The 20691-nt window shown below is 44.0% G+C and overlaps 1 protein-coding gene across 1 annotated transcript in view; it reads right to left on the reverse strand.

The window, feature by feature from the left end:
- The window catches only part of PKD2L1 (polycystin 2 like 1, transient receptor potential cation channel), a gene marked incomplete at both ends in the record, with an annotated part of 41801 nt that overhangs the window by 12230 nt on the left and 8880 nt on the right, over window positions 1-20691 (reverse strand). The window contains 4 exons of the mRNA XM_081329689.1: window positions 185-413; window positions 1628-1852; window positions 2766-3019; window positions 4136-4263. Of these exons, the coding sequence (XP_081185815.1) occupies window positions 185-413; window positions 1628-1852; window positions 2766-3019; window positions 4136-4263 (836 nt within the window). The remainder of the gene's footprint in view (window positions 1-184; window positions 414-1627; window positions 1853-2765; window positions 3020-4135; window positions 4264-20691) is intronic.

Genomic DNA, 20691 nt, shown 5'->3' on the forward strand with positions numbered 1-20691 from the left:
CTTGGCCTTTATAAATTAACATTGCTATAATTATAACACATAGGGAACTAAGTAAATATCTAATAACTAGTCACCTCAACTAATAAACACTTTCAAGTCTGATCTTTCTTCTCCTATTTTAATTATATGAATTATTACATTGCTTTAATAAGTATTATTATAATCCTATTAGAAGAAATCTCACCAAAATGACCACGATATCCAAAATGTTCCAGATGCTGGTGAAATACTGAAGCCTGTGAATGTGCAGTTCCAAGATTTCTTCCACAATATAATAGAAGATAAAGATGCAGAAGACAATTTCACAAGAGACAATAAAGAAATCCCAAGTGCTGACATATCGGAGGAGTTTCACGGTCCGGATCTGCCATGAGGGAATGGCGCCTCCAGTGGCAGGGAATTCCACCACCAACCTAGGCAACAGAAATGGTGATGTACAAACATAGTAAGGGCTACTATTCTCTCTATATATGCACAATCCTGTTGGATAATCAGCTATTAGATATATAGAAACATTTGAAAGATTGATGTATTTGGAAACTGATCTTTTATTTTTTCTGCAGTCCCTGGGAAATTACAATAATACTGGTATTTTCACTTTTGCAGAAAAGTGAAGAAATCAAAATAAAGAAAAGCCATTTTTGAAATTTACTAATTTGGTGGTATTCCTATTATATCAAGATGTTCAGCCATGTTGTACTTCTACCATCCAAGGAATCCATTCACTAGTTCCCCCATTCCATCTTTACAGTGTTTTGTTTCACCATTCCACTCTGTTTCCAATGCTCTGATATTTATGTAGGTTTAGGATTACTTTTTCTCCACTTCTATGCCATCATCGAATCAGTTGAATCCCAAGTGCCGCGTAACAGAGTGAGCGCCTGTTACTCGTCCCAGCTTCTGCCAACCTAGCAGTTTGAAAGCACGTAAAAATGCAAGTAGAAAAATAGGGACCACTACGGTGGGAAGGTAACAGCGTTCCGTGCGCCTTTGGCGTCTAGTCATGCCGGCTACATGACCATGGAGACGTCCTTGGACAAGCGCTGGCTCTTTGGCTTTGAAACAGAGATGAGCACCGGCCCCTAGAGTCAGAAACGACTAGCACGCATGTGCGGGGGAACCTTTACCTTTATGCCATCATCAGCACTACAGGTTTAGGACTATATCAGCATTTCAGGTAGGAATGGGGTAAAAAGAGGGAGATGGAGAAAGCATTCAACTTGGGCTGGTTCTCCTGAGTTGGTTTGGCCTCCATACTGCAGTTTTTCTCGACCTTTGGAACTTTTAAGATGTGTGGACGTCAACACCAAGAATTTTCAAGTCCATGCATCTTAAAGTTCCCAAGGTTGAGAAGAACTGCCATATTGAAATAAGACCTTGTCTTTTTTTATCAAAAGCATATTCAGTTAGTCTTGTTTCCATGTAAATACTGTCTGTTTATTATTTACCATTAATCTTACTCTTGCTTCTGAGTAAGAAATGTTATGGATCACACAGGAGTATTTCAAAGTCAATGTTCTGAGTGAAAACGGTTTAATAAAAAATTGTAGAAAAGAATCAAAAACAAGGAAAAGATCAATAATTTCAGAAGAATGAACCAGCACTGCCATGTTCAAATGCCACTTACCTGAGTACACAGAACAGGTTGATGTTGGCATTATACACGGAGAAGTCCATAAAAACAACACGGGTTCCCCGATCCAGCCATAGGTTTTCTTTCAAAAGTTGCAGAGTTTCAGCACTTTCTTCCCGGGTTATTTTGAGGTCTACATAATAGCCTCCTCCACTGTAACTTGTTAATCTGCCCCAGTGGGAAGAGCCATCAAGTTCTTGCTCTGTGTAATATTGCCACCTGTGCCACAAAAATTATTATGGAGGAAAAAGAGAGTGAGAATTGGTGAAAGGAAAATGTACCATGTCTTGAGTTGGCTTAGGTTGAGCTGCATGCTTCATCCATGATTCCCTCTCCAAGAACAAAGGTTCTATTCAACTGTCTCATGGATAGAAAGAATGATATAATTTTTGAGGAAATTAATCAGTAATCTTGCTTTAAAATCCAAGAAATCAGAGAGGGTCCCTTCTGAGCCTCTTGACCTGCTCACTATCCAGCTGTGGGCTGTACTCTGTCTTAACTAACCATCCCTTGGCAACATCTGTTTGGCCCAAGGACTTTCCCACTTACCATTATATTTTTTCCAATGAGGATTTTTAACAATATTCTCTTAATTTTTTTTCTTTGATAACAGTTTTGCAGATTGCATGGCAATCAGCATGGACTGTCATCCTGTAATATTTGTGTCACTGGGATGAACAAAAGAAGGGAGCAAGCGCTTTTTCTACATGCCCATGCGCTCTATGGTTTTATTTTGTTCCAGTGGAACATAGAATTATGATTCTGAGTTTTTAAATGTTCTGATGAAATATTTTGAGCAGTGTTCTTTCTCATGAGCTCAAAACAGAAAACATCTCTCACTTCTGACCATCCTATTAATTTAAAGTTGCCTTACTTATATGATTTCTAACAGAAGTTTTCATTCTGATGGATTTTATGTTTTTGTTATTAGATGTTTTGAAAGCTTCCAAGCTCTTTTAATGACTATGTGATACAGTACATGAATTTTAAATAAATGAGACAAAAACATGAGACCAAATGATATTGTGCTTCTGAATCTATACAACAAATTGACTGCCATTTTATTTTCTGAAATTGAGGGTATCTTCGGAGCTGTAACTTATGAAGCTCAAAATGGTTATGTTCTACTTACGCTGTCCCATTCAAGAGTCCAAAGGGCGATGTGTTCTCTTTCTCTTTATTGTATACATCATAACAACCTGCAATATCTTCTTTGAAGTCATCATGTACTACACATGAGTTGTTCTGGACCTTGAGTTGGCGTACCCGTGGGACACCAAGCAGTAAGTTCTCGTAATAGATATATGATTGCGCATTGTGGCCCAAAGATTTATTGTTGTACCATTTAGTCCAATACAAACTATCCAGGAAAGGTCCTTGTGTATACTATGGAGTTAGAGAAAAAGAGAGATGTTATTTGAAACAGCCACATGACACAGAATGACATTAATGTAATTTCTTTTTGTGTATGTCAAAATGGAAGAAGTTGTACTAATGCAAGAATGAGAAATTGTGGCTATTTCTTGCATTTTTTAAAAGCTAGTCTCTTCTAGGAGTTACAGTGCAGGTTGATGGTGTTTCCTGTTTCAAAAGTTCAGGAAACAGTTCTGACAGTTTTGCCATTTATGATCCAAGAAGCTTTTGAGATGGCCAAAAAGGTTTGCATTCTCCTATTACCAACTCCGTATGATTGAATTTCAACTGCATAGCAAGAGAATTCTTGTTTGTAAATTGGAATTGGTTAGTGCTCTTTCTTTGCATAATAGTGTAGAGCATGGGTGTCAAACTGCTGGCCCGCAGGCCGAATGAGTCATGGCAAAACCATGCCCACCCCATTGCTGGCAATGGAAAAAAAGTCATGATACATCGCGACATGTCACGTGACATTGCGAGTTTGACACCCCTGGTGTAGAGCAAGGGTCTTCAAACTTGTTTGACAGACTGGCTGAGGAATTCTGGGAGTTGAAGCCCACAGGTCATAAAAGGGCCAAGTTTGAAGACCCCTGGTGTAGAGGAAGAAGTGTATATGGTCTGAATCCTTGATATATAGCCAAAGAGGCATTGAAAGCAATATAATTGTTGTCACCAGGGGGTGATTTTTATTGTTTTTATATTGGGGCTTTATTGCCCAAAGTCACAGAGAGTGAGTTGGCCAGCCATATAAATTTTTCATAAATAAATGCATACATACATACATACATACATACATACATACATACAGTACATGCATACATAAATAACCAGACCTCACGAGGTATGGGTGAACTGATTATAACCTAGTCCTAGAATGTGCAGAGATTGCTACTACATAATAGGATGAATTGTGTAAATGTATTTTCATTGCAATTATGCATAAGCCATCTGGTAATGAAATACACGTTTCCACACATGTACAACTCAGTTAGGCAGATTAAAGTTAGTTCAAAAGAATCCTAGCTGTTTCCAGTCACGGAGACATATTTGAAACTGAAAAGTCAGCATCCAAAACTTCCTGACACTCACTCGCCAAAAGTCAGCCATACTTCCAATGGTCTGGAAGGAGACACCACTGTCTGAAGGAGTCTGCAGAAAGAGTTCAGACATCACCTTGGTATAGTAATAGGCATTTGAACTCGTCATCCCATAGGTCACTAGAGGAATTTAAGAAAAGGAAAAAAAAACAGGAAATTTATCAGTAACATTGGACTTTTTTTTAATTAAATACTGCCTTGAAATATGCAATGCTGATTAGGGATGATCTTGATTTTTTACTGGATCTTATCAGTGGTGGGATTCAGCCAGTTTGCACCAGTTCAGCAGAAACAGTAGCTAATTTTTTGTTGCCCAGGCCCAGAATGGACTTCTGGAAGCAGCATCCACATAGACAACCAGTTGTTCACGGTATTTGAATCCCACCACTGGATCTTTCTATAAAAGCATTAGCTGGCCAAGATGTAATGGTATGTGTTTAGGTGCACCAGGTATACCTACTCAACACTACTGCCATGTGAACTGCACTTATCCCCCACAGGCTACTGGGTGAAAGTCAAGGTGCTGGTTTAAAGCTCTTTAAAGCACATGTGGCATAGGGCCAGGTTATTTGTGGGACCATATTTCCCTGACAGTGTGTGCCCATCATATCTGTCAGAGTAAGCATGCTCCAAGTACCATCAATTGAAATAATGTCATTCAGTGGGTCCTAGGAAGCATGCCTTCTCTGTCATGAATTATGCATTTTGTCTGAAATGGTATGGGTCTCCTGTTTGGGCGGGGTTTAGATTAGAGGACCTCAAGCATCCCTTCCAATTTGGTTATTCTGTTCTGTTATTCTAGATCTGAAATAATTCTGAAGAAAAATGAAGTAGTTTTCCCACCCAAAGATGTAGAAAAGAGGTTTGCACTATTCAGAAACATGTGGAAAAGAAATATTTACAGCTACTGAAAATAATTGAGAAGTTGGCATTCCAAGTCACCTGTCTTGGTATTCCAGAAGTCAGACATGCCAATACTTCAACTCAAAAAGCACATACCAGTATCTACAACTATTATATTGTAATAGGTAAAGGTAAAGGTTCCCCCGCACATGTGTGCTAGTCGTTTCCGACTCTAGGGGCCGGTGCTCATCTCCGTTTCAAAGCCGCTGAGCTTGTCGATCGGAAGGTCGGCAGTTTGGCGGATCGAATCCCGAGTGCCGCGTAACAGAGTGAGCGCCTGTTACTCGTCCCAGCTTCTGCCAACCTAGCAGTTCGAAAGCACGTAAAAATGCAAGTAGAAAAATAGGGACCACTCCGGTGGGAAGGTAACAGCGTTCCGTGCGCCTTTGGCGTCTAGTCATGCCAGCCACATGACCACGGAGATGTCCTCGGACAAGTGCTGGCTCTTCGGCTTTGAAACGGAGATGAGTAATAGTTAACTGTTAAACCAGGGCTTTTGAAACTTGGCCCTTTTATGACTTGTGGACTTTAACTCCCAGACACGCTGCCTGAATTCTGGAAGTCCAGAAGTCATAAAAGGGCCAAATTTGAAGAACCCTGTGTTAAATATTAATTTAGGATTAATCATGTCTGTTAACTGTCAAACATTAATTTAGGATTACTCATTTCACTTGGCAAATTCAGCTACTCACAAAGGGATGTCTCTTCAGAAAAATCTGGCTGATGGCACCTGAAAAGAAAGTCTTGGATTGAAGATGACATTTAAGAATGCTATGAATCAATACTTCTTGATAAACAAAATGACAGTTCCCGCATGGGAACTGGAGGCCCGAGTACAGGCTCCATGCTGTCTGCTCTTGATGGAATAGCCTGATGGAGGCTCTGGTGTTGAAAAAGAAGCCAGCAGAAGATTGACTTTCAGTTGTTTCTATTTAATCACTAGATAGTAGGACTAATTTAGGAGATGAATGTATTAACAATGTGACTTCTCTTGACTTTCATGAAAATATCCATTTTTGAGTTTTACAGTTTTTATCTATGTGGTTTCTAATACTTTCTGAATCATCTTCATCATCATCGTCTTTGGATCCATAGCAAAGGGATTAATCAAATATTTGAATGTTTTAAATTTATTGAACTTGGACACCACTGACTTACAAAAAACCATCTTGTTTGAAACTTCCTTTATTCTACAGCAGGAGTTCCCAACCGGGGATGCTCGCACCCTCTGGGGGTGCGAGATGATATTCCACGGGGTGCAAAAACTTGAGCTTTCAAAATTATAGTGTATATGCATAATTCGTTGCTGTTATTTCAAACTTTTTAAAGGGGTGCAAGAATATATCAGAAGCATTCTAGGGGTGTGGGGTATAGAAAAGGTTGGGAGCCACTGTTCTACAGGAATAAGTCCATGAGTTCTAGAGTGTTGGTTAGAATCCAAAAAATTGGAAAATACCAGTAATAATCATGATAACATCTGGAATTCTATCATTGGAGATCAGAATCCAAAGGTCCTTGTTTTCAGCTTAATTTATGATATTACTTTCCAAGCATTTGAAGCTACGATTATGAGGTAGCTCTCTAATAGAAGAGAAATACATGTAGCTCAGGGTTGAACTATGGAGTCCCTTTGTACTCTCTGAACTTGATTTTTTTTTTGCTTACAGACCATTACCCAACTATGTAACATATTTGGATAATCATCAGTGTCAGTAAGTGTGTATTTTGCTCCCTGTTTATATACAGTAGCTTGCCCTGCCAGATCTGGCCCCAAACACAACTGTAGAATATATCTATCATCATAAGCATTCATAGTATATTATCCTGGGATGAGGATGTGACAGGGCAGGTGCAATATGGAATTTATGATTCTTGAATGACTATGTGATTCTAATCTGTCTATCTGCCTACATAACATAACTACTGATTTTTCTAGTATTCTATTACATTGTAAAAATATAGTACAATTTTGGAAAGGGACTTAAAATCACTTTACTTTCATATGGTTTCATCAGTCATCTTTTCATCTATTAACATAGCACAATATTTGCGTATTTCACTGTTACAGCTGCACAAATGTGCTCTTTCAAGCAGGTTATTTCCTAGAATTGCAGATCCTGAGAGTTTTATGTTACTTATAATTAAAAAAAATGCTATTTTTTTAAAAAAATGCTTAACAGTTCTGGTTGTTTTTATGCTAGGCCATACATTTATTTATTTATTTAGCGTATGGCATATCATACGTGTACGGCCAATATACAAGGGCAATTTGGAATTAAACCTCCATTTGGTTAGCAATGACAGACACTTGCAGATACAGAACTTTTATTATACACATTAGAAAACTACAACACTACATTATTTTTTGACATAATCAACATTCAAATTGAGGCACTTGTCAAGATTTGAAATTCCTTAGTAGTAGTCTCTCGGCACCAAATCTGGGGTATAGGGCGGGGGGTGATCAAAAACATCCCAGGATGGAACTGCTTCAAAAGTTCTTTGGTGCGTCTAGTGGTGTGTGGGCGAGCATTATTGTGAACCAACACCACACTGGAATTCAGCAGGCCCTGACACTTGTTATCGATGGCTTGTCTGAGTTTTCATAATGTTTCACAGTAGCCTTCTGAATTGCTGGTCGAACCACGTTCCATGAACGTCACTAGCAGTACCCTTTTGGCATCTTCACATTTGGCGGGATTTTTTATGGCACCACTTCTGGTGTGGTGTTGGTTCACTGTAATGTAGTGGGTCCGACGCAAGGAAGAGACACCAGCCGGGGTACGTGTTCAGCTCTTTATTGTGGGGGGGTTTGTACTGGAGAACAAGGGCTGCCTGGCCTCCTTATATACCTGGCCGGGTAGGTGGCTAGCCAATGGGGTTTGCAAAGTCACGTGGTCACACAGAGAAACGGACACTGGAGCTGGGTAGTAACTTCTTTATTGGATCAGGAATGAAGCTGGGGCTAAGGGGTTACCTGGCGTCTCTTTATACTTGCCCAGGTGAATCGCAACCAATAGATTCAAACCTGGGCTTCCCGCCAGTGCAGGTAGCCAATGGATTTAAACCCTGGCTTCCCGCCAGAGCTGACCATGCCCTGGGGCTGTCAACAGCTTGCTCTATTCAGCTTTCCCGCCAAAAGCGGTTGTAGCCTGGAGCTGTCCAGCCCCCTGCTGTGCTGACATTCCGTGTATGCTTAAGAGCATACACTACAGGGTTGGCCCTAGGTTTCCCGCCGAAACTGGGTTTCCCGCCAAAACCGTCCAGGCCACGCCCCCTAGTGGCTGCTGCTATGCAGATGCCTGCACTTGGATACATAACACCCCTCCCCCCTTAGAGAAGAACCTCCATAATAACTATAACACACATAACTATTTACAATGCATGCATAATACATAACAACAAGTTGAGGTCACTTGCACACATAGTCTGCTAGGTACACAGGTGTCCTGTGGGGTCTGGTGGACCGTCTGGGTGTGGCTTCTGCCTGGCCCAGCACAACTGGCTCGTGTTGCTCCTGCGCTGGGTTAGGTCCAGCTGCCAGGTTCCTGCCACCACTGATGCTCTGCTGCTGCTGCAGGGCTGGCTGCAGGAGGCCATCCTCCTCTAGTTCAGGGTCCGTGTGGTTCCCAGTTGGTCTGGCCTCTTCTGGGGTGTGATTGTGATTGTCCGGTTGGGCGTGTGTGGTGCACTCAGGGGCCCTTCCTCTGAGCTGGTCTATGTGTCACCTGATGTGTCGATCCCCCTCCACCCCTATGATGTAGGATAGAGGCCCTGTTTTGTCAACTACTGTCCCCAGAATCCATGTGTGTCCTGCCCCATAGTTCCTTACCCAAACCGGGTCCCCCACGTTGAGTACCCTATGTTCAGGTGGCTTCTCAGTGTTTGCCGCCACCCAGTCAGGGTGCAGCCGATCAAGTTTGGTGATGAGGCACCGTCCCCATCGTAGTTCTGCTGGGCTCTTTCCGGTGGCAATGCACGGTGTGGTGTGCTGTGCGAGCAAAAATTTTGCCAGCCTGTGGTGCCAGTCTCCGCTGATGATGTGCCGGAGTGCGTCCTTGGTCGTCCTTACCATCCGTTCAGCTTGCCCATTAGTGACAGGTGGAAGGGCGCGGAGGTGACGTGTCTAATCCAATTCGCCTTCAAGAACGCCTGGAAATCATTAGCGGTAAACTGAGGCCTGTTATCCGACACAATTACATTGGGGAGGCCATGTGTGGCAAAGAGGGCTCGGAGCACCTGTATTGTCCTTGCTGAGGTCATGTTGGGGACAGGAGCTACCTCCAACCACTTAGAGTGGCTATCCACTACCATTAGGAACAGTTGGCCCTGGAAGGGCCCAACATAGTCAATGTGGATGCGGGACCAGGATGTGTGTGTGGCCTCCCACCTGTGCACGGGGGCGTGTGGCATCTCTGGTCTGGATCTCTGGCATGTGTAACAGCCCTTGACCTGTTCCTCAATGTCCTTGTCCAACCCTGGCCACCAGAGATAACTCCTGGCCAGTGCCTTCATCCTGACCACCCCTGGATGCCCCTCATGCAGAGACTCCAACACCCTGCCCCGGAATGCTGTGGGGATGATGACCCTGCTACCCCAAAGGAGGCAACCCCGATGTGTGGATATCTCATGTTGCCTGGTGAAGAATGCCTGGAATTTGGGTCCTGGGGACTTGTCCTGCCAGCCTGTGCAAACCCACGAGTGTACCCTGCTCATGATGTTGTCTGAGGCTGTCTTGGCTGCAATGTCCTTGACATGTACTGGGCATTCTGGTAGTTCCTGCAGGGCTAGGATCTGTGTTGCTGGGGCCGGGTCTGGTCCCGGGGTGTCTATGGGTAGTCTACTTAGGCCGTCTGCGTGGCCCATCTCCTTCCCTGGCTTGTACACCAGCTTGCAATTGTTTGCTGCAAGGAAGATGGACCACCGGAGCATTCTGGGAGATAGAATTTGGGGGGTCTGCTTGTCTGTTGTGAACAGGCCAAGCAGTGGTTTGTGATCTGTGTAAATTGTGAACTCCCTGCCATATAGATAATCATGGATTATCTTTTTTTCTGTGGAAGGAACACCAATGCTGCACTTTTCCCTCTTCAGTTTGAGGCCAGCAGCGCACAGTCTGGTTAGAACCTCCCTAAGCCTACCTGCCAGTTCTTCAGCTGATGCTCCTGCAATCAGGACGTCATCAAAATAGGGGCATACTCCTAGGATGCCCTTGAGGGTTTTTTCCATGATCTCCTGGAAAATGCCAGGAGCTACGCTGATCCCAAACTGCAGTCTGTTTACCCTGAAGGCTCCCCTGTGAGTTACTATCGTCTGAGTGTCAGCCGTTGCGCTGGTGACCATGAGCTGTTGGTACGCCTGCGCAAGATCGAGCTTTGCAAAGATGGCGCCGCCTTGGAGGGAAGCTGACCGTGGGGACCAGGTAAGCGTGCGGGTTTAGGGCATTTGTAGTCGGTGCAGATCCTCACCTCCCCATTGGATTTAAGTGGGGTGACTATCGAGGTCTCCCACTCTCCCCCATCTACGAGCTCCAAGATTCCCTGGGCCACTAGCTTGTCCAGTTCGTGCTCGATTTTATGCTTGAGCGCAAAGGGTACTTGCCGCGGCCTGACCCTAATGGGGGCGACGCTCAGGTTCAATTTGAACGAGATGGGGGGCCCTGTGTACTTCCCCAGCTTTCCATCAAAGACGTCTGCAAACTCCTTGCAGACGGCCTCGATGGATTCTCCCTGGATCCGGTGGATCCCCGTGACCGCGATTCCCAGGGCCTCAAACCAATCTAAGCTGACTAGACTGGCTCTCCGGCCCTCTACCACCACTACCTCCAGGTGCTCCTCGCGACTCTTAAACCCCACGGACAGGGTGGCCTCCTCCTTTACCTTGAACGGCGTGTTTTGGAAGTCGGTCAGTGCTAAATTTGAGGGCCATAATTGAATCCGCTGCTTGCTCTGGCTGTTAATGTAATTAAAAGTCTCGTCAGAAATGATGGAGACCGCAGAGCCGGAGTCAAGTTCCATGTTGCAGGAAACGCCCTGCAAGCGGATTGTTAATCTAATTTTTGGTCTGAGCAGCCGGCGGCTACCCGTGTGGTGTATGCCCAGCCGGCTCTCGACATAGCCAATTTTAATTTGGATCGGGGGCCCAGTACCTCTCAACGGCGACTCCTCCTGGTGCAGCTTGTGGATCTCCTCTCGGGGGTGGCGGCTACGACAGACCGCGGCTATGTGGCCTGTCTTCTTGCAGGCCCGACATGTGGCCAACCAGAACTTACAGAGGCTGCGCACGTGGTTTCCGCCTCAGCCTGAGCACTTCTGCGAGTTGTTGGCCGGCTTGGGCTCGTCCGGGTGCCCACCTCGTTGGTCGGGGGTCGACTTCCACCGGAGGAGGTCGATCCTTTGTTCGTCCTCCTCGTCCTCGGCTGAGATGACTTGCTGGTGGATGCTGGCCATTTGGCTGCCGGTTCTGGACTCCTGGACAGCCTGGACAGCTCTGCAGGCCGCTTCGTGGTCCAGGATGGCGTCCTGGGCCTCCTGGAGCAAGATCTCGTCTTTTGCGAACAGGCGCTCTTGCAGCCTCGTGTCTCGTAGGCCGCAAACCAGTCTGTCACGTAGCCGTTCCTCCAGGTTCGAAAATTTGCTGGGTTTCCCGCCAAAACCATCCAGGCCACGCCCCCTGGTGGCTGCTGCTATGCAGATGCCTGCACTTGGACACTTGTTATCGATGGCTCGTCTGAGTTTTCATAATGTTTCACAGTAGCCTTCTGAATTGCTGGTCGAACCACGTTCCATGAACTTCACTAGCAGTACCCTTTTGGCATCTTCACATTTGGCAGGATTTTTTATGGCACCACTTCTGGTGTGGTGTTGGTTCACGATAATGCTCGCCCGCACACCACTAGACACACCTAAGAACTTTTGAAGCAGTTCCGTTGGGACGTTTTTGATCATTCCCCGCCCTATAGCCCAGATTTGGCACCAAGCGACGACTACTAAGGAATTTCAAACCTTGTAAGACATTATGACAAGTGCCTCAATTTGAATGGTGATTATGTCGAAAAGTAATGTATTGTTGTAGTTTTCTAATGTGTATAATAAAAGTTCTATATCTGTGAGCGTCTGTCATTGATAACCAAATGGAGGTTTATTTCTGAATTACGCCTGTATATGTACATTTCACCTTTAATAAGGTGAAATACACTAGTAAACACAATTAAATATACAGTTCATTCAGAAAGTATTCAGACCTCCTTCACTTTTGTCAATTGTGTTATGCTGCAGCCTGATTCTACACTTGTTGGAATTCATTTTTTTCTCATTAATCTACACTCAGTACCCTATAATGACAAAGCAAAAAGAAATGTCTGTAAATTTGTTAAAAAGAAAAAATTGAAATATTACATTGACGTAAGTATTCAGACCCTTCACTTTACTTTGTTGAAGCACCTTTGGCAATTACAGCCTCGAGTCTTTTTGGGTATGACACAATAAGCTTTGCACACCTATATTGAGGGATTTCTGCCATTCTTTCTTGGAAATTCTCTCAAGCTCAGTCAGCTAGGATGGTGACCATTGGTGGACAGCCATTTTTAGGTCCCTCCAGAGATGTTCAATAGGGTTCAAGTCAGGGTCCAGCTGGGCAACTTTAGGACATTCACAAAGTTGTCCATAAGCCACTCCTGAGTTGTTTTGGCTGTGTACTTAGGATCATTATCATGTTGGAAAGTGAACCTTTGGGCCAGTCTGAGGTCCTGAGCACTGTGGAACAGGTTTTCATTGAGGATATCCATGTACTTTGCTCCATTCAGCTTTTCCTCAACCCTGACCAGTCTCCCAATCCCTGCTGCTGAAAAACACCCCCACAGCATGATGCTGCCACACCATACTTCACTGTTGGGATGATATTGGACAGGTGATGAGCGGTGCCTCATTTCCTCCAGACATAACATTTAGAATTGAACATTTAGTTCATCTTGGTTTCATCAGACCAGAGAATCCTGTTCCTCACAGTCTGAGAGTCCTTTGAGTGCTTTTTTGCAAAATCCAAGCAGGCTTTCATATTTTTTGCACTGAGGGGAGGCTTCTGTCTAGCCACTCACCATAAAACCCAGATTGGTGATGGTTGTCCTTCTAGAACTCTGGTCAGTCAGAGTAACCATTGAGTTCTTGGTCACCTCTCTTAATAAGACCCTTCTCCCCCGATTGCTCAGTTTGACCAGTCGACCAGCTATTGTCCTGGTTGTGCCAAACTTCTTCCATTTGAGAATTATGGAGGCCACTGTGCTCTTAGGAACCTTTAATGCAGCAGAAATTTTATTGTAGGCTTCCCCAGATCTGTGTCTTGCAATAATCCTGTCTCTGAGCTCTGCAAGCAGTTCCTTTGACCTCATGACTTTTGACCTTTTACAGTAGGCATTGTTAGCTGTGAGGCCTTCTATAGAGAGTATGTGCCTTTCCAAATCATGCCCAATCAATTTAATTTACCACAGGTCAACTCCAGTCAAGGTGTACAAACATGTCTGCGATGACCAAGAGGAATGGGAGGCACCAGAGCTAAATTTCACATGTTTTTGCAAGAGTCTGAATACTTAGAATACAATGTGATAGTTCAGTTTTTCTTTTTAATAAATTTACAGACATTTCTAAAATTCTGTTTTCACTTTGTTATTATGGAGTACTGAGTGTAGATGAATTAGAAAAAAATGATTTTCAACAACTATAGAATCAGGCTGCAGCATAACAAAATTGACAAAAGTGAAGAGTCTGAATACTTTCTGAATGTTCTGTAAATGTGAAAAAGATCTATGTTCACGTACCAATATCTAAGCCACCTAACCACTGAAGCACAGCAACATTTATATATTTTTAAAAAATCAGATTTTGGGCTGGCATATGGCCCTCATCTTATAGCTGGCCACAATGCGATCTACAGTTTGATGTGGGACCCCACTGTCACACTGAGGGGAAGATGTGTGAGATGCGACTCCTATCCAGGACTGTCCATTGCTGTTGTGATTCCTCGCCAGCCCCATGGATCCAGCAGCTGAGTCTGAGGACTCAGAGGAGGAGGAGGGCCTGGAGTGTTATCAGAGTCAGAGGGAGACTCTGAGGAGCTCCAAAACTTACTGTCTGATGAGACACAGCTGTGCTAGGAGGCTGAGGGGGGATAGTGATGACTCACAGCTAGGTGTTATCCAAGATCCTTGTAAACGCCAGCAAGCAAAGAGAGCAGGATAGAGGAATGCAATGGGGTGGCTCCAGAGGCAAAGGATAAGGCATTAGGAAAGCCACGCCTTGGCTGCATAATAAAAGGGGAGGTGTGGGAGATGCTGGTTGCCAAAGGCAACCGTTCGGGTTAAGAATCAAGTTGAAATGAACTGTGCTTGTTTTCCTCAGGCCTGTCTGTGAGTAATAAAATGGGTTTTGGTTTGTCCCATGGTTTCTGCCTGGTTGATTTGAAGAGGGGTTTTCTCCTTGTGGACTTAACAAGGAGCTCAGGTAGGCTGGGACAGAACAATTGCTGAGGTGGTAGTTAAAAACCTAGTACCTTTTTGTGCGATCATTTATATGTCTTCCTATGTCTGGTAGTTCAGCCACCCACCTGGCTCTCCACTGGGAATCAATGTTAACATTGTCGGGCCAGTGGGGGCCTCCTGGATTTGAATCTTCTGGCTGATAAATGAGGAAGGTCAGCATACATCAGTAGAAGTGAAGCTGTAAATCTACCAAATTGGCAGCCCTGCCCTACATGACCTATATCAGTGATGGTGAACCTTTTAGAGACCAAGTGTCCAAAAACCGCCCCCGCCCCACCCACAGGGCCACCCACCACCTCCATGGCCTGCCACAGCAGATCACCCAGGCAGCCTAGCAGCACCATGGTGGCCATGCCCTCCGCCCATGCCCTGCATCATCTGTGCATGATGGGGCGCAAAGGTGGAGTCTTATCCCTGCTGCCCAGCTGCCATGTCCATGTCCACTGCTCTGAGTGGGCCGCACCCAGGGGCAACTCTCCTCCGGGGGGGGCTGCTGGTGAGGAAAGGGCTGCAGGGGAGGTGGGGCTGGGGAGATGGCGCGTGTGCCCACAGAGTGGGCTTTGAGTGCCGCCTCTGGCACACATGTCACAGGTTTGCCACCACTGACCTATATGTTCAATCTCTCCCTTCCTTTTTAGTAGGTAGATCTGTGACCAGGCAATTGTGCTCCCTAATGGCTGAGCCTATTTTTCTCATTCAAATCTTTCTGTGGAGCTATATACAATTTCAGATTTCAAAACCAAAAGGTTCTTTGGAGCACACAGGGCTCAAAAACAATCCCCTTAATTGCAACTCCTTAAAGCAGAGTGAATTTTCATGAGATTCTGCAATATCTTTGGCAGCAGAAGATGGCAACCCTGAGAAAGTGTGCTGCAGCATTATAATGCTAAACACAGATGCTTATTCACCTACAAGTGCTCTGAAGCACCTTTTGCCTTTGAACCAGACAAAAGTCAAAGATAATAAAAAAGTCAAAAGTCAAAGAATAAAAAAGTTTCTTTCAACATATAAATAACAAAAAAAAGTCAGGGAAACAGTTCACTAAAGAAAGAAGATGGCAAGGAAGTAAGAGGCAGTAGGGAGAAAGCAGAGCTGCTTAACTCATTATTTGCATCAATCTTCAAACAGCCTAGTTTTAAATACCAGAAAAACCATTGTGGATTTCAGAAAAGGCAGGCACAGCCACAGTTCTCTGTGTATAAATGATTCACCTGTGGAGATGGTTACCAGCATCAAATTCCTGGGTGTGCAGCTAACGAGTAGGCTGGCTTGGTCGCTCAACAGTGAGAAATTGGTGAAGCGGGCACAGCAGCCCCTACATTTTCTGTGTCGCATGAGAAAAGCACATCTTCCTTCCCCTGTCCTGACCACTTTCTACAGGGGAACAATCGAGAGCATCCTGTCATACAGCATCACAGTCTGGTTTGGAAGTATCACTGCTTCAGACAGGAAGGCAGTGCAGAGAGTGGTGAGGATGGCCAAAAAGATCATTGGCAGTTCCCTCTATCCAGGACATAGCACAGAAGCGTTGCTTGAGCAGGGTCCATAAGATTATCTGGGACTCTACACATCCTCTTCATGACTTGTTTTCCTTGTTACCTTCTGGGAGGAGGCTTCGTGGTATCCGCAGCAGAACATCCAGATTCAGCCATAGTTTCATTCCATACAACATTAACCTTGTGAACTTTCAAGCTTCCTTCTTCCATTATATATTTAAGATGGACAGTATATAATATTTATTTGTTATGTATATGTAGGGTCTATACATATGTGTATATAGTATGTTTAGTTGTGTGTCATGTATGTGTTCCACTTTGAGAGCGGGCAACTAAATTTCATTTTTTATGTGTGCCATTGTGCCCACAGTAAAAAAAATGACAATAAAGGTTATCTTATCTATCTTATCTTAAAATGATATTTAATGTGGAGAAAAGCAATGTTTTATGCCTGGGTAGGAAAAACCAAAGGTATAAGTATACTGTAGATTAGGCAAAACCTGGCTCAAAAACAGTAACTGTCATTTAAACATGAATTTTTGTGGCAGCAGTCAAAAAGCTAATACAATTCTTGGTTGTATAAACAGTGGTATAGATTCAAAATCACATGAAGTATTAGTACCACTTTATAAAGCCTTAGTAAGGCCACACCTGGACTACTGCATCCAGTTTTTGTCACCACATTACAAAAAAAAATGTTGAGATTTTGGAAAAAGTGCAAAGAAGTGCAACTAAGATAATTAAAGGCCCGGAGACTAAAACATATGAAGAATGGTTGCAGGATTTGGGTATGGCCAGTTTAGAGAAAAGAAGGACTAGAGGAGACATGATAGCAGTATTACAGTATTTGAGAGGCTGCCACAAGGAGGAGGGAGTCAATTTATTTTCCAAAGCACCAGGAGGCAAGGCAAGAAAAATTAGATGGAGACTAGTCAAGGAGAGAAGCAACCTGGAATTAAGGAGAAACTTCCTAACAGTGAGGACAATTAACCAGTGGAACAGCTTGCCTTCAGAAGTGGTGGGTGCTTCATCACTGGATGTTTTTAAGAAAAGATTGGACAGCCACCTGTCTGAAATGGCAGTGCTTTTTTTCTTTAAAAAAAAGTGGCAGGCACAGGAGGCGGGGGCGGCAGCACTGCTGCAGTCACAGGCACAAGGGATGTTGGCGGCGGGCTGCCCCCCTTGGGCCAGAGCCGGCACAGCTGGTGGTGTGGGAGCAATGGGGGCCGCTCTACATGGCAGGGCTGTGTAGGCTGGGCGGCAGAGGCGGTGCAGGCCAGGCACTGCAGGGTGGCCACGTAGGTGCATAGGGTGACGCGACGGTGGTGTAGGTCCAGCATCGGGTAGGCCATCAGCCTGGCTGACACGGGTGAGCACAAGGAAGGAGTGCACATGGACTCCACAGAACCCACCTCCCACTCTTTGTCCTCTCTTACTTACCTAGTTGAGATGGTGTAGTTGGGCAGCAGGGAGGGATGCAAAGTTCCTGCCAACTTGCCTTCGCTGCAGACAACTTGCCTGTGCAACGTTTGCCAGCTGGGTCTTTTGGCATGCTCAGCAGCAATTCCAATTGGCTTTCGAAAGCCAATAGAGGGAGTAGCACAGCTTGTGCAAAAGCTTTTTGTGTGTGTGTATGAAAAAAAGGGTGCCAGAACGCCATTCTGAGTGTTCTGTGAGAAAAAAAGCCCTGTGAAATGGTATAGGGTCTCCTGCTTGAGCAAGGAGCTGGACTAGAAGACCTCCAAGGTCCCTTCCAACTCTATTCTGACTGAAACCCAAAATGCTGCACAGCTTATAAACCATATCTTTCTTTTTATTGCAAAAATCAGGAGCTGAAAAATGAAGAAATCCAGTAGTTTTTACAGACTATAAAAGGTAAAGGTAAAGGTTCCCCTGCACATGCGTGCTAGTCGTTTCCAACTCTAGGGACAGGTGCTCATCTCCGTTTCAAAGCCACAAATTTAAACTAAAAGGAAATAAGCCAGTGAGACAAGCCAATCAATATTCATTTCCCTTGGCCCAGCTGTGCAATGTTGATAGAGAAGAAAAACATGGTCAGTGATGCACGCACTATATATAAATTTGTAATATTTTTCATCTGGCTCTGCAACTGCATATGACTGAACCTGGATTTTGGCAAAGCTGCTGATAATAGTAATGGAAGTGTGAACATAACACAGCCAAGGCAAAAATTCACTTTGGTTGCCTAAGCAATAGGAATGCACACACTGTGTACTCCATCATTCATCGTAAGGCTAATGAGAGGGTTATGTTTGTTTCAGTGATATCAGGATTGATGGTTGTGACATCATATTTGCCAGGTGACTCTTGGTAGGGTGAAGAAATGTCATTTAGAAATAAATGGTGCGGTAGTACAAAAGAGATAACAATTACTCTTTCAATAAGTCAATGGCCCATACAAATCTGACTTCTGGGATAAATGTCTCATCCATTCAGCAAAAGGGCCATCTTTTGCTTACTCCCCAAGGTGTGATCAGTTGTGATTGGGATCAAAACTTATCACATTCAGGCATATATACCAAGCATTTTCTAAGCTAAAATCAATAGCTGAGTTATCAGAAAAATCTGATGAGCCTCTTACTCAAACAAATGTTCAAAGCTCCTGCTTTGCAATGAAGAGAACATCACTTCTATATGAGAAGAATAATTTGAGCCTTCCCCTGTTGCTCATATCCAAGCTCAAGTGTCCTAGGCATGAAATACAGCCTTCTGTGCAGAGAGATCACAGGTGCTCAGTTGAGATTAGGATGAATTTACCAAATACAAATAGCCATTGTGTCACCACAGAACAAAAATTGGTAAAGAGCTGTATTAAATCTCTCCAGAAAGTACAATAGGAACAACCCTCTATGTTATCTCCCTTTGCACTCTTCCTGTTCTGAGATTTAAAAGGCAACCTTCAGAGCACTGTGAAAGGTTTCGCCTAGGAGGCATGAAAGAGACAGTTTCAGGTTCCTAGACATGCAAATTGGTCCTTCTTTCCATTACAAGATACATCTTTTGATGAGACAAAGGGGCACAACTAGACATAGGCCTGCTTCTCCCATGATCTAAGCCAATGAACCAAAAAACCCTACAACTGTCTCATCTCAAAAAGGTCTTGCCATCTGCCATGCCATGTTTGTTGCTACTTATATACACAAGGTTTTGAACACCATGACTACCCATGTTCCATTTGGGGGCATCTTTTATGAGCTATGAGAAAATCCTTGGTCCTATTTTTCATGAAGAGAAAGAAAAGCTGGTCCGAACAACACAGCTGCATTCTCCAGCTGCTTCTAGATTCTTGAGGCCATTAAGGTAACACCATAAATAACTGAAGTTGGCAGGGTAGACAAATAGCCTAAAGTATGTCAGGAAAAGAGATGGCCTGATTGTCTTCTCCTGGAAGGATAGAAGAAAAGAAAGAATACAACAAGGTGTGCAAGAGGGAGTAGCAGAAAAGGAAACCAGCCCAATCCAGCCAAAAAGAGAGCTCTAGGTGTTATGGGAAGCGACAAGAAGGATAGACAGAGAGAGCCCTGATCTTGAAAAGATGACTGCTGGAAATCACACTAGGTTGGAAAGCAACAAAAGGAGCATGACAACCTTAAGAGGCCAAGGAATTTGGAACGGGAGAAGGACCAGGGGGATTAAAACAGACTTGCTTTAGTTCTACCCATGTAAACACTATGTTGACTTTTGCTCCAAAATTATCTAAAATCCAGCCCAATTCCCTAACCCAGAAGGGGCAGGTTTTTGATTGTTTTAAATTTTTAGTGCATTCAAATGTAACAATTAACTACATACAGGTAGCCCTCAACATATAGCCATTTGTTTAGCAACAATTCAAGTTGGCATTGAAAAAAATGACTTACAACAGTTCCCCACATTTACAGTTGTTGCAGCATCCCCATGGTCATGTAATCAAAATTCAAGTACTTGGCAATCAGCATGCATTTACAATGGTTGCTGCATCACAGGGTCCTGGAATCACCATTTGCAATCTTTCCAACTGGCTTCTGACAAGCAAAGTCAATGGGAAAAGCAGGATTCATTTAACAACCATTCTCTTAATAACTGTAGTAATTTGCTTATGAACCATGGCAAAAAAGGGTGGGCACTTAACAACTGCCTTGCTTAGTAGTGGAAATTCTGATCCCAATTGTGGTTGTAAATTGAGGACTACCTGCATATGAAGTGAGGTAGGAGGAAAAGATATGGGAGATATCCAGTACCTTAGATTAATGTTTTATAATGTTAGCAACTCTAAGATGCTTGGACTTCTATTCCAGAATTTCCCAATCAGCATGTAATTCTGAGAACTGAAGTCCACACATCTTAAACTTGCCAAGATTGAAAAACATAGCCTTAACCAACTGTCATGTAGCACTGTTGGAAAGAAGTCCTGAGGATGCAGTGAGACTTGCTTTCTTAGGGAGTAAGTTTGACTCCTTAAGGCCATGTTAGCTGACATAGAGGGGATGACTTTGGGGATGAGATAATTGCACCCCTCTCTGACTGCCTTGCCTCAAAAGGTCTATAAAGATCTCAGGGTAGAAAGACATAATGTGAAGGAAGAGGGGAAAGGTCTTTTCAAAGGGACACATCCCTGGAGGC

The sequence above is a fragment of the Vipera berus genome (assembly GCF_964194415.1).
Source record: "Vipera berus genome assembly, chromosome: 5".
In the NCBI taxonomy this organism is placed as follows: Eukaryota; Metazoa; Chordata; class Lepidosauria; order Squamata; family Viperidae; genus Vipera; species Vipera berus.